Source organism: Drosophila ficusphila, unplaced genomic scaffold (genome assembly GCF_018152265.1).
Source record: "Drosophila ficusphila isolate 14025-0441.05 unplaced genomic scaffold, ASM1815226v1 contig_855, whole genome shotgun sequence".
In the NCBI taxonomy this organism is placed as follows: domain Eukaryota; kingdom Metazoa; phylum Arthropoda; class Insecta; order Diptera; family Drosophilidae; genus Drosophila; species Drosophila ficusphila.
The window spans coordinates 875,990-889,504 of NW_025064807.1; the positions used below are offsets into that span (position 1 = coordinate 875,990).

The following is a 13,515-nucleotide window of genomic DNA, read 5'->3' on the forward strand; positions in this document are numbered from 1 at the left end:
ATTATTCAGAAATATTCCAACCGATTTCCTTAAAAATCTAGAAGCTTTTTCGAAGATAGTGCCATTTTTACAGGGTACTTTTACGCAGTAACTTTAGTCATTATCGTAATGCTTTATGAGTATTATTAGGGGCTTCATAAACAGTGCGCTGTTTCCGCTGTCAATAGGCTGGTTCACCACTTTTTCGCTGTTAATTGATATTTATATATTTTTTTGACAAATTTGTCGTTTTTATTACGTGCCTCAGACGCTAAAGATGTAGCAAGGGTAAGTTCGAGGTAAAGGTAATTTAAGCTGAAGTTCAAGACTCCAGACGCGTGTAAACATCACGATCAATGACGAAATAAACCAAAACTCGGAACTGAGTCGAAAGTCGGAATTCAGGCCTAGACGGGGGGTTCAATGGAGATGCCCGAGGGTTAAAGGCGTAAGGTGATTGACAGCCGGAATGATGACCTTTTTTTTACTGATTTTTATACATTTTGTTTGTGTTTTTTTTTTGGCCTGTTCTGTTTTTGTAGCGCCATTAGTCTAAAAGATAAGGAATGGAAATGGAAGTCGAGTCAAGACGGCTGCGATCGCCTCTGCCGCAGCGCTGCTTTATCGCCTGCGTCGACGTCGAAGCTGTCGTTCGGCTGATATATAATATAGAAGTTAACTCACAAGGGTTTCCAAAGGCAAACCGAATTTCAGTTGACTCAAATCGCACGAGTCGCGAGGAAGCAAAACTATAGACCGTTGAAAAGCCCTCAAAAGTGAAAACCGTTTGACTTCGCCTTAGGTAAATAAAAAAATTAAACAACAAATCATCCATTACTACCCTGGATAATCGGGGAAGATTGTTCAAACAAATCGATTCGGATTCGGAAAGTGCTGGTGCCAAATTACCCCGAATTAAGCTGCAATTTTCGACCGGCAATCAGTGCGATCAGTAAAACTAACATAGAACGCATTTCTCGACTTCCCGACACGCAGACCCCGACATATAGAAAACAAGCAACCGACATAATGGCAGCCACCGATATCAGCGAGGAGGCCTTCAACTTGCGCATTGGCTATCTGAAGCCCGAGACCGTGGAGATCGCCCGCGTGGAGCTGCGGGAAACCGAGGAGGTCAAGGCGGCGGCCATCATCAAGCTGAGGGAGCTGCTCCATGCCACTCCGGAGCTGAACTACAAGGACGACGACGCCTTCCTCACAGTCTTCCTCCGCGCCTGCCACTTCTACCCCGAGGGAGCCCTCGAGAAGGTGCGTACCATGACCGTAAACCGTGATCAGTGCTAGGTTATTATGCAAAGAAAGTACTCATTTTTGTGGGTAATACAAGAAAAATTTTTTCTATTTTTTTTTTTTTAAATGGTAAATAGTTAAATCTGTAGAATTTAATTTCGCTTATATTGTTGTCCGCAAGTCGAAGTTTTTATTTGATTTTATCACTTACAAATTACATGTTAGTATTGAAGAAACAAGTCGATGATATCAATGAGATGGCGAAGAAAACAGATTTCAGACAACTATATACATTGTGTATTTTGAATCTTGTAAAAAAAAGGTTAAGGTATGATATTATTTTATTTATTTGAGAATCAATTTTTCTAAGAGCTAAGAAAATTTTGGCAGATAAAATTCTAATTATTTAAAATAAAAATCAATATTCACAATTATTCAAAAATTATGATAATATTCAATTTAATTTGAATAATCTTCTAGTATTAAATTCAACGCTGTTCCTGCAATCTGAAATCTTCAAATGGAATCATTGCTTTACATACTGTCAAATCTCATTCATGTACATTATGAATCGATCGCCTTAGAAACAAAATCCAATGACTTTCGCTTATCAACACAAGTTGCTTGATATTTGGTTCAACATTTGAGAGATTATCATATGTTTAGAACGTCTCGAACAGTCTTATCGCCAGCAAACAAATTTGACTTTCGAGCTGTTTAAATGGGGTCTATAACCTAAGTTCGAACAACGAGAATAAAGCAATGATTTAAATCCCTACACTGAAAACGAGACTGTTCAATGATTTATTTAATTTATGAGGCAGTTTATCAGTAGAATACCCCTTCAAAGGATTATGTTAAGAAATACTAATCAACTGCTTATAAAATAAGCAATAAAATACAAGAAAATAGCCAATTCATTTAGGGTCTAGGTAAGATGATATATGGATAGTATAAACGAAGAAACATTCGATCTGAAAGGCAAGAACAAGATCGGTTCCAATACCCGTCTGCTGATAACTTTTTGCTTTTGAACTCGCTGACCAGGCAGAGAAAACCCTGATAAGCGGACCCGATTCCGATTCCAATTCCGATCCGATCGGATTCTCTCTATGCAAGTGGAACGTACAATGACTTTTAGAATGACTGAATCAGGCCATAAACGTCGAACGTTCGCCATTTTGAATTTATCATCATAGGAAGCCGCATAAGTTATATGGTCATTTTATGGTTCCGATCAATGGTCAATACCTTATCACATATGGATTCTAATCTAATAATGTCACACTTGCCAAAAGATGAAATCAACCCGGTACTTCCGTATGCGTCACAGGTTCAAAGTTTTATCGTTTCAATTACACAATCTTTTTAAATGATAAAAAAAAAGTACTAAAATAAAGTTGCTAAGGCTTCCAAGCATCTGGTTGTATTATCTAATTTCATAGGAGTTATATTGCATCTTTTAAGCCTTTACTTATTCATAATCTTTTTTGAATGTAAAATAAATTTATTTAAAAAAGGGAATGCTGAAATCTTTCAAGAACCTGGTTATTTTATATATTTTTATACGACATATATTTTATTAAATCTTTTTAAACCTTTACTAATTGTGAATCCTCTTTAGATGAAAACCACGGCCACCTTCCGCAAGGAGTACGCCTCTCTGATCCGAGGACTTTTGGTCGAGCAGGTCAAGGAGAAATTCGTCAAAGGCAGTGTGATCAATGTGCTGAGGAACTGCGATCAGAAGGGTCGTCGCGTGCTGATCGTGAACTGTGGCAAACTCTGGGATCCCAGCGAGATCAACAGCGATGAGATGTTCCGCATGTTGTACATGGTTCACTTGGCCGCCCAGCTGGAGGAGGAGACCCAGGTGAGGGGCGTGGTCTGCATCATGGACTTCGACGGTCTGTCCATGAAGCAGGTGAAGGCCCTGTCGCCGAGTTTCTCCAAGAGATTGCTCACATTCATCCAGGAGGCGATGCCGCTCCGCATGAAGGAGGTGCACTTCGTGAAGCAGCCGTTCATCTTCAACATGGTCTGGTCGCTTTTCAAGCCCTTCGTCAAGGAGAAGCTGAACAAGAGGGTGAGTGTGGTTTCATTTCTAATATATATTTAAGGCTAATGAAAAAAAAAATTAATTATTATTTAACAACCTTTAAACAAACACAAAATGTGTATCCATTTATTTGTATTTATTTAATTACATCTAAGAAATATTAAAAGTAAATAACTATTGTTGCTTGTGGCTTACTTTTAGGTTAAAAGTATTCAAATTGCAATAAACGAAATACAGTTTCTGAAAGCCTTGTCCTTTTGCCCAAAAAACTAGGCAACACTTTCACAAAAAAAATAGGATTTTATTTTTAGTATTTAATATATTCTTTAATTATACTCACTAATTAAATATTCAATTTACTATTTTTCCCACAGATGCACTTCCACGGCAGTGATATGAAGTCGCTGCAGAAGTTCCTCGACCCCTCCATCCTGCCCGCCAACTACAAGGGCAACCTGCCCGCCATCGACTACGGCGGCGTGGAGTGGTTCCCCGCCCTGGAGAAACAGTCGCAGTACGTGGCCGATTGGAGCCAGTTGGGCCCCGCCCAGTGGTGATTGCCTCATTCCAAACCAAGCGCCCAAACACCAACCACATCCTACTGACATTAGCTTAACTTTATGCTTGTAAATACTTGCAACTTGTGTTTGCTTAGTTCGTAACATTTTGGAAATAAATTAGTTACATTTTACTATAAACCACTGAAAACTTGACGGGACATTTATTATTTGATGTGGAATTTAAAAAGGTATTTTAATTGGCTTAAAGAAATATTTTAAATGGTTTATAATGTTGTAGAAAGTTTTTATCGTTTTATTATGAATCCTTTTCCCCCTTTAATATTAATTTTCGGTTAACTACCTTATTCTTGACTCAAGGGAGACAATACATATTAACTCTATGTATGTACTTCATTAGTTAAGTTGAGTGTCATTACAGACACTCCAATCAAACCATTCAATTTAACAAGTACCAATTCAACCCAACCAATTATAAAATAGTTTTTACAATGAGATGTTCCTGCAAACATTGGAACTCTTATCAGCCAAAACCCGTTTCCCATTACCATTAAAACAAAAGTCGGTTATTTTTTATGAATTGGCTAGTTCATGTGAGTGTGTTTTAGGTTTATTCAACGCGTCTTTGGACTTTCAACTACTTCCATTTTCATACTCGATCATGGTCAACATATGCGAACAAAGCATACAAAATGTTTTGCATATCAAACGGAAATTTACAGCTCTGTGAGTGAGTTAATTCGAATATCATTCAAGTATTTTGTGTGTTTTTCTACAATCATGGCAACGATGGTGACCATACACCAGCATTAACTACATCAAATATTACACAAATAAATTTATATATATATATATATACGTAAATATGTAAGAAAGTGGGATGATTCAAATCCAATTTTAAAACTTTACATATGTAACACCGAATAGAATCCGCACTTTCACGTATTTTATGTTGACCGAAACTCCTCGCTTAAAGAGAGGTGGCTTAATTTGTTAGCTTTTTGTTTTCGTTGGAGTCTCTAAATGTGATGGGTCGTGCCTGTCCGCTTACAATACCATATTGGACGGATCCTCCATGTAGTCGCGGAAGTGCTGCAGCCACCTGGCAGCAACAGCTCCATCCACCACACGATGATCAGCACTGAGGGTGACGGTCAGCACGTTGACCTCCTTGAAACTGAAATTAGAATTGAAGTTTAGTTTTAGTATGAAAAAAATAATACTAAGGGTAGCTAAAAACTTAGAAATTGAACGCTAACAACTTAGGATATTTGTTTTATAATTTTTACAAAATTCAAAGTCCGATTCAATTACTTAACCTCCTTATGTTTAACCCTATATTATTGGCAATTCTTACCCCTTGGGACTGTCAGGATCCACAACCAGCTTTTTCGTTGTGGTGCCAATGGCCAGGATGCACGATTGTGGGGGGTTGATAACGGCAGCAAATTGGTTCACACCTAAAACCGAATAACATTTTAACAAGGGTTTTGAATAAGGTACTATAAACAATATCCATACCGAACATGCCCAAGTTGGACACCGAGATGGTGCCACCCTGGAACTCGTGGGGCTGCAGCTTGTTGTCGCGCGCCTTGCCTGCCAGCGCTTTGACATCCTTGGAGATCTCCAGGACACCCTTGCGGTCGGCATTGAAGACAATCGGGGTGATCAGGCCCTTGTCTGTGGAGACGGCCACCGAAACATCGACATCGTCGTACTGCCGGATGACTGTGCCCATCCAGGCGGAGTTCGCCTCGGGCACCTTCAAGCTGGCAATGGCGACGGCCTTGATGATGAAGTCGTTCACGGAGACGCGGGCGCCCTGCTTCTCGTACTTTTTGTTCACCTTAGCGCGGAACTTCAAGAGCTGAAATTTAAACAAGAATTACGTTTAGAAATTAGGAATTAAAATAAAGTTTAGATAGTAAAATAGAGCTCTGCTTCAAACATCTAAAATTTTAAATAAATACGTTCGATTAGCATTTTTGTTTTCTTTTTAAGTTAACAAGGCAAAATGGATAAATTGGTAATTTCTAATTATTCCAACCGAATGAATTCCTGCATCATGCCATTTTTAATGTACAAATTGTTAATCTGTTTTAAATTTTAATTTCGGAAACATATATTTTTTGCATTTAACGATCAAGAAACATTGGAAAACTGTTGCTTCTTCAAAATGGGTCGAATTTTAGTTCTGGCCTTTTTAATCTTATATTCAGTTTTCGAAGTTCGTAATTAATTTAAAGAGCCAAATATGGTACTAAGTAAATTTTATTACAGGTTACTTCCAAATTTGAGTTTACAAACTGCAAATGTACTTCCACAGACAAAGTCTTCGGAGATTTTGAATACTGCTATCTTAAATCGGTGAATCGTACTTACAAATACGTTTCTACAAAATATAAATTAAACAAAATCATTTATAGTGCAAAGGTGAGTAATTAATATGATTGAAATATCTTTTAAAAGTTTTCTACTAGGTGAATCTTGCACTGCAAAAGCGTTCAAACGGCTATAAACCATTCCTATATAATGTCTCAGTTGATGCCTGTAAATTTTTGAAGAGTCCCAACACCTTTCCAGTCAACAAATACTTTTATGAATTTATCTCTTCTTGTTCGAATATCAATCATTCCTGTCCCTACGACGTAAGTACAATTTTTAATTTTAAACTAAATAAATAATTTACATATTTTTTCAAGCACGACATTATATTTGAGAAAATCACCACCAATATTGTAAATCATCAGATTACAAAGAGACTACCTTTTCCGGATGGAGATTACCTTTTGGAAATAGATTGGTACGCCAACAACGTTCATCGGGCTGTACAAAAATTCTATGGAACCCTTTCTTGAGTTAAAATAAATCATAACTATTGCTGATAAGCACCGCAATAAAATTTGTTGGTTTCTTAAATACTAAGATTGAATAATCTACTACTTTGTTGTTAATGAGAAGTTATACCTTAATTCGGTTTGGCTAAGAAGTTATAATTTATAGTTATCCATAAAGACTAAAAATGCACAATTTGTGAACTATTCATTGCCTAACAAACTCCCATCTTTAGTTTTAGTTTTTATAGAAAATTATTTATGCATTGAAAATGAAATCGTTATCACTCACCTTGTCCACTTGGCATTCTACGGTGACGTAGTAGTGTGGCAGTTGGGTCTTGGACTCCAGCAGGCGCTTGGCGATCACCGCCCGCATGTTGGTCACCGGGATGTCCTCGTAGCGGGCTCCGGCCGCCTTGGGACCCTTGGCAGGTGCCGCCGCAGCAGCTGGCTTGGCTGCCGCTTGGCCTGCAAGATCACCAGATTTAATTGAGCCATGGACTCCACTGCCCTTGCCTGCACACAAAAGCCGCGGATTAGTAACAGAACAATTGGACTGGGGAGCGATAAATGGAGAGGTGGGTGCTTATGAATGTGTAATGGAGCAGCGATCTATAAAAAATGAAAAGTTTAATTTATATGTAGAACTCAAAACGTAATTAAAATTAATAAAGCTTCTCGAATGTAATAGTTGTGAAACTCATTGGTGATATTATTGATTCTGTCTATCCAGTTTGCTTAAAAATATTCATCTAGTAAAAGTATTTTCTCTAAACTGTAAACGTGTCGTATGAGTAATGTTGCAAACCGAAAAAGTATTTTCTCTAAACTGTAAACGTGTCGTATGAGTAATGTTGCAAACCGATTTTTTTGAAAATAAAATTATTTGATTAACTGAAGAAAATTTACCAGCTAAAAAACTTCAACCCTACTACAAATTTAATGGGTTTAAACCACAAGTTATCAAATCTCAGAATGCCAGTATAAATTGTATTCTATCTTAGTTTTGCAGATAAGAAAATTCTGACAGACCTAGAATGAAAAACGACCTGATTGACAGCAATGAGATGCGATGGATTTTAGTCAGGCGGTGCAAGCAGGACGAAACGGGACAGGATGAATGTCAGACAGGCATTAGTTGGGATTGAACAACCTTGTAGACGCAGCTGTTGTGCCTCGGCTAGTCGCTTGGCCATCGGACTGGCGTACACGCGGCCCGTACCTGCTGCAGCTGGAGCAGCGGCTGGAGCTGGGGCGGGTGCAGCTACAACTGGAGCAGCGGGAGCTGGCGGTGGTGGCGCTGCCGCAGCTGCTGGCGCTGGAGCGGCGGCCGGTGCAGCTGCTGGTGCTGGTGCGCCGGCTCCGTCGTCCTTGAAGTCCGCGAATGCCGCCACGCTTCCCTGATCCGGTACAATAATGCACAGCAGCTGGCCAACGGGCACGTCCTTGGTGCCACCCTGGATGAGGATCTTGGCCAGGTAACCCTCCTCGGGCGTCTCGAAGCCCATGGTGGCCTTGTCCGTTTCGATCTCGCACAGCAGATCACCTGCAATCGGATTTTTATACATTACACACTTGGATTCGGGCTTGGTTGAGTCGGCCTACCCACCTTCGTTGAGTTGGTCGCCCTCCTTCTTCTCCCAGCTGACAATCGAGCCGCGCTCCATGGTGGGCGAGAGGGCGGGCAGGGGAACCCTGATGTGTTCCGGAAGGCTGGCATAAGCGCGGGCAAAATTGTAGCTCCATACGGCCGGAGTTTTCGGCTGGCTCAGTTTGGATCTACAAGACATCAATGAAAAGATTTATTAAGTTTGGACTTTTACTTTGTTTGGTGTTGAGTTTTTAAAGCTTGTTTTAAATATGATGTTCTGTTTTATCAGCTAAATATAGTACCCCTCAGATCTTAAGTTACTAAACCTATGTGTTTCTTATGAAGGTCTATTTAAAAGAAATAATGCTTCTAATAATGTGGTTCTCCTTACTTTTATTACTAAAACGGTTAAAAAAGAAATTAAACCGTTTGCTTATGACACTCTAAAAATTAATTTTTGCAATTTCGAAGGGTTAATTTATGGCCGCTTGATCAGCTGACGGTTTGTTGTTGTTTACGTTCCCACACTCCTGTACTAACTAACTAAATGAATTCTTCAATCACACACTCATCAGATGTAAACAAAAGCCCCCGAAAAAAAGGTGACCAATTGAAATCATTAGACGTAATTTTCCAGCTTATCAGCCAGCCGAAACACTATCACGCATCATGCGATATATAGAAGCGTGTATACGACCTTGGCCATAAAACCAATCAGCAGTGGAGCACGCACAACACACGCAAAACCTATATGTAGAACCCATATGCGAGATTGATGCTAAATACTTGAACACGGGGCTGTCAATCATCCTCCCCCTGAGTGCCACGAAAGTAAAGCCCACATATAATACCGCTGCAGTGTACGCATTTTGCAATATTACACAACCATTTCTAACCTCAACGAGAGCGGGGAGATTTGCAGGGGCAACTTTTTACCTAATATTCTGGAGATTCCGGGAGTTGATCAGCTGGCAACTGAGGGCGCGCACTCCAACATTACCGGCCGATCGGCGGATACAGGTGGCGTTATTCGATCGCAGGAGCACGGAGCGAAGGGCCCCAATTTCGTTTCGTGTCGTTGCAAGGGAGCGCAGCATTTTCGTCCTTTCTCGTTAGTCTCCCGGTGGAATCGTGATCCAAATCCTGATGTGGTGGCGCGCGTGGATGTCGTAGGTCTTTCGGCGCGAGAATTGGAATTTTGACAAGTGCAACGAGTCGAATAACGGCAAAGTCGAGAATTTACAAAAAATTGTTATGCCGATAACCTTTAGGAGGTCAGTGTGAACGCAGCCGGAACGCCAAAAAATGTCACGCTGTTCGCGGTAATAAAATACCAAAACATACCAGGGCAGTTATAACAAAAATTGAAAAACTTAAAAGGAACAAAAAACATTGACAAACTTATCAAATTTAATAGGATGGGGTTTTCCCTTTGGTCCAGAGGAAAATTCCTTTAAGACACTCCTTTATATTAAGACACCAGCGTAGTATTTGGTCACATCTTTTCATCACTTAGGGCAGAACCCTTATCCGATAGTTTCTTATGTATTATACACACTAAACCGTATGTTGACAAAAAGCTTAAAATAAAATATTTTATATATATTTATTTATATATAAAATATATTTAAACATAAATATATTTATTTATATATAAAATATATTTAAACATAAATATATTTATTTATATATAAAATATATTTAAACATAAATATATTTATTTATATATAAAATATATTTAAACATAAATATATTTATATTTATTATTATTATAATTATTAAAATTTTCTTGATATAAAAACTATTTACCTGGAACTGTAACTTAATAAAAATACTCATATGCGTGATAATGTATATTTCAACCAAAACCTAACTAAACCTGCCATGATTAAAATGTCAGCCAATGATAGACGATTTGTTGTTATTTATTTCCGGCTTCAAACAATCTATTTTTATACGAAAGCCCACAGCCTGTTAAGAAAAATCTGAGCAGGGGTCAACCCCTAATAACAAATTAACATATAATGGTTTATTCATTGGAGCTTAGTCTTAAGGAATCATTTTATTATGGTAATTAAAAATTTAAGAAATAATTTAACACATTAAGAAAGTGATCACACCCAGCGAAGTAGCCAAGGCCCAAAGTCAAACGAAATACATGTCTTTTCTCTTCGTCATTACTTTGGTTTAGTTTTTCCCAAAAAATTTAAAAAACCAAATATGTATCTACAAAACTTAAGTTTTCATTAATTTGCTTTGTAACAAACGGAAAATTAATAATTTTTACACTGGAAATTCTTTTATCCTTTAGATTAAAGTAAGCTTACAGCCCAGAGAAACAAAAAAATTTGTTTAAAAGTTTATTAGCATATTTTAAGTGTAACACCTACAAGGTTCTTAAATTATGATTGTTGACAAAATTCGCATCTTTAAAATTTAAATTTTTTAGGAGTAATCTGAATTTCGGTAAGCTTTGAAAGCACTTTAGTACGTCGTTTTCGTATGCAAATCGCCTCATATTGAGTGTACTTCAACATGTGCCGGGTTGCGGGCCACACCAGAGCACCTGATGAAGTACAATAGACATGGGAGACAGTTGATACACCTGGGATTTGTTTCGAGGACTCGACGGCGAGCTAAACGTGCTGGATATGGAGATGTATGTCTGGCACCACGCGCGCTACTTCAGGTACCTGACTGTATATAAAAACCAGCCCCGGTCACTGATTAGCGCGCAAGGCAGTAGACTTTTTTCCAGCTGGGGAACATCATGTATACCGAGTAGGAGCTGAAGCTGGAGTTGAAGATGTAGATGTAGATATTTAATATAAGATGTATATAAGCTTGTCAAATATCTCCCTTACGCCTTTTTGCTCTTTATTCGATGCTGTTTATTTTCTGTAAAACTTTATTTACTGTAATACTTTGAATAAAGCATTGTATAAAGAGAAAAAAGCGGAAGGAAGATATTTAACAACCTTATATAAAGCCAAGCCCAGTCAGGTTTCTTCGTTTTCCTTTTTTCGCTGTTCTGAGACAGATGTTCGGCCGCCTGGCAACAAAACTGCAGCAAATGGCGACCCCCATTTCTGGGATGGAAGGGGTCGGGTGACGACCTTGTGCCTGGTATTAGGTCCCCGTTCCCGATTTAGGGTTAACGATCTCATCGCTCTTTTGTAGTTGTACGCGGTGATGATGACGCCATGCGAATTTTATGCAATAACAATGCCAAAATTAGTCATATGAGACTGGAGAACTGAAGCCAGGGGCGTATCTAGAGTAGAATTTGGGGGAACTTTATGATTGTTATGCGGGGCCATAATAAAAATGGTGATTTGGTTTCGTGTGCATGTTTAACGAACTCTTCTCCAAAAGGGGAACCTTCCCCTTGTTGCGCCACTGACTGGAACATGGAGTGCTAATGACCACATAGGACGTGACGTCATCCGGCGGCGAATTATTACATTTCATTCAGCAAATTCTCTTTATCTTGCGCTTCGTCTGGCAGACCCTTGATATTCTATATTTGAAACGCTGTAAAGAGACAAGCAAATGAAATAAAAGCCAAAAGAAGACGCAAAAAATGAGCATAAATTGCGCGAGAGGGAAGTTGGAAAAGTAAAAAAAAAGAACCGGCGTTTTAAGCTCTCTCTGGCGATCCCCCTCTCTTATTCACTCTTTCCCTCTCTCTCTGTTACTAACCGCAGCTACGTGCGTGATCGCTCACAAACACTTTGGCAAAGGTGAACACATACAGCTGAGACACACACGTGCCTTTCATACATTCGCGAATTCTCTTAAGCTTGTGTGGGTATTTAAATTTTTGCAAAAGTATTTTTTAACTGCCTTTTCGGCTTTCTTTATTTTCTTACAACACGCCTCATAAACCAGCGATCGCCAACAACTTTGGACTGTGAATAATGGCAAATTTCTGCGAAGCAGCCACATGAATATATATATTTTTGTATATATATATACAAGCAGTATATAAATGAGCAGCCATTGCTTGGGTGGGGCATTCCTAACCTCAAAAAACGACTGTATCAGTTTGTAAGTGTGGGTGTCTCTTCACTCTTCTCTATTCTCTCTTTCTTTTTTTGCAGCAAAAATGCAGCACATGCTTTTTTCTAGCCAAGCCACCGTTTTTTTTTTATTGTTGCCCTTAACCCTGAACAAAAGAAAAAGAACCGTCTGCTCAAAATTCGATCACTCACGCACACACCCACAAAATGAGCTTTGTCTGGGTTAAAAAAATCTAAAATTAATATTTGAGCGACACACACAAAAAAACCTACGTTCGTATGGGTTATATGGAAATATGTAGAATCATGTGGTCGTCGTTTGCGTCATTTTTTCTCGTAGTGTAGCGAAAAAAAGCTGCCTTGTGATATCGAAATGCTAAAAATACACCTCGCTCTTCTTTCGGCCCGTCTCTTTTGTGTCTTCTTTTTAATGTTCTTTTTTAATTCCTTTTGGTAGAAAAACCCAGAAGCTCCAGAAAGCACGTTGGTGTATCGCCTTCTCTGTCGCTCGAATTTCACAATATGTTTCGGTTCCGTTTGCGATTTTTTTTTTGTCTTTTCCACAGACAACTTCCGTTGCATTTTCCTTGGCTTTCACACACACGCACCGCACAGCACACACGCGCGTTTGCTATTTTCTGTGAATATTTTTCTTTAACGCCCCGCTCTCTCTTCTCCCACGTTGTTGTCTGTTGTCTCCCATTTGGTGCGAACCGAACGACTGTGCCAAAGCCCAGAAATTGTCTGGCCTTTTATTTTATATGGCCAGGCCGATTGCGATTTTCCTGCCCACAGAGATAAACCGAAAATCGGCAAAGGCCAAAGAGGCGGACGGCGAAGGAAAGGCCGAGAGAGCCAAAAGAGCGAACCGCGTTTGCCGGTTGTCGGCGATCAAATGCGGCAAATCAAGAGCCAAACTCGCGAATTTTATTCGCAGTCGTCGACGGCGTCGTTAGCAGAGGCAGCGACTGCGGCCGCCGGTGTTGCCGTTTCTCTCGCACAGTGGCGCCGTCGCCGAAAGGGGAGCCACCAAAAAGGGGGGCGGCGACAATCCGCCGAGACGCTGGTGCTACTGCTTCCTGCTTCCTCTTCCTCACCAACTGCACATGCACTCACACAGATACGCGCAGCAGCGCAAACGCATACATATGGCGGTACAGTGGGCCTTCGATACAGTGGTAGATTAACAACACTTTTAAAATTAGGGAAGACATATCAATACTGTTCATTATTTTAAATCTGAACAAATAACACC

The 13,515-nt window shown here is 39.5% G+C and overlaps 2 protein-coding genes and 1 long non-coding RNA gene across 5 annotated transcripts; 1 reads left to right on the plus strand and 2 right to left on the minus strand.

Moving 5' to 3' along the window:
- Positions 1-646: 646 nt before the first annotated feature.
- On the plus strand, positions 647-3,997 carry LOC108100877 (retinaldehyde-binding protein 1). The gene is made up of 4 exons (XM_017204971.1): positions 647-781; positions 976-1,248; positions 2,855-3,316; positions 3,664-3,997. The coding sequence occupies exons 2-4, from the start codon at positions 1,009-1,011 to the stop codon at positions 3,844-3,846; spliced, it is 885 nt and encodes a 294-aa protein (XP_017060460.1). The 5' UTR covers positions 647-781; positions 976-1,008; the 3' UTR covers positions 3,847-3,997.
- Positions 3,998-4,373: 376 nt separating this feature from the next.
- Positions 4,374-9,547, minus strand: LOC108100875 (dihydrolipoyllysine-residue acetyltransferase component of pyruvate dehydrogenase complex, mitochondrial). Of its 3 annotated transcripts, none has more exons than XM_017204968.2 (7): positions 9,175-9,547; positions 8,257-8,426; positions 7,870-8,193; positions 6,937-7,163; positions 5,329-5,677; positions 5,165-5,267; positions 4,374-4,984 (listed from the first exon to the last, which is right to left on the minus strand). In XM_017204968.2, the coding sequence occupies exons 1-7, from the start codon at positions 9,333-9,335 to the stop codon at positions 4,855-4,857; spliced, it is 1,464 nt and encodes a 487-aa protein (XP_017060457.1). In that variant the 5' UTR covers positions 9,336-9,547; the 3' UTR covers positions 4,374-4,854. The 3 variants fall into 3 exon arrangements, with proteins under 3 accessions (XP_017060457.1, XP_017060458.1, XP_017060456.1); XM_017204969.2 differs by having other exon boundaries at positions 6,937-7,115; positions 9,175-9,546; XM_017204967.2 differs by having other exon boundaries at positions 7,801-8,193; positions 9,175-9,546.
- Positions 9,548-10,585: 1,038 nt separating this feature from the next.
- LOC108100888 lies at positions 10,586-13,141 on the minus strand. Its single transcript, XR_001772014.2, has 2 exons — positions 12,534-13,141; positions 10,586-11,772 (listed from the first exon to the last, which is right to left on the minus strand). It is a non-coding gene; the product is annotated as an uncharacterized LOC108100888 (long non-coding RNA).
- Positions 13,142-13,515: the final 374 nt, after the last annotated feature.

Bases quoted from the DNA above. Each gene is read 5' to 3' on its own strand.
- LOC108100877 (XM_017204971.1), top strand. From the start codon at position 1,009: ATGGCAGCCACCGATATCAGCGAGGAGGCCTTCAACTTGCGCATTGGC. The intron at 1,249-2,854 runs GTGCGTACCATG...AATCCTCTTTAG, and splicing joins CCGAGGGAGCCCTCGAGAAG to ATGAAAACCACGGCCACCTT. The intron at 3,317-3,663 runs GTGAGTGTGGTT...TTTTTCCCACAG, and splicing joins AGGAGAAGCTGAACAAGAGG to ATGCACTTCCACGGCAGTGA.
- LOC108100875 (XM_017204967.2), bottom strand. From the start codon at position 9,335: ATGCTGCGCTCCCTTGCAACGACACGAAACGAAATTGGGGCCCTTCGC. The intron at 7,164-7,800 runs GTTGTTCAATCC...TTTTGTGTGCAG, and splicing joins ACAACAGCTGCGTCTACAAG to GCAAGGGCAGTGGAGTCCAT. The intron at 4,985-5,164 runs GTAAGAATTGCC...TTCTAATTTCAG, and splicing joins GATCCTGACAGTCCCAAGGG to TTTCAAGGAGGTCAACGTGC.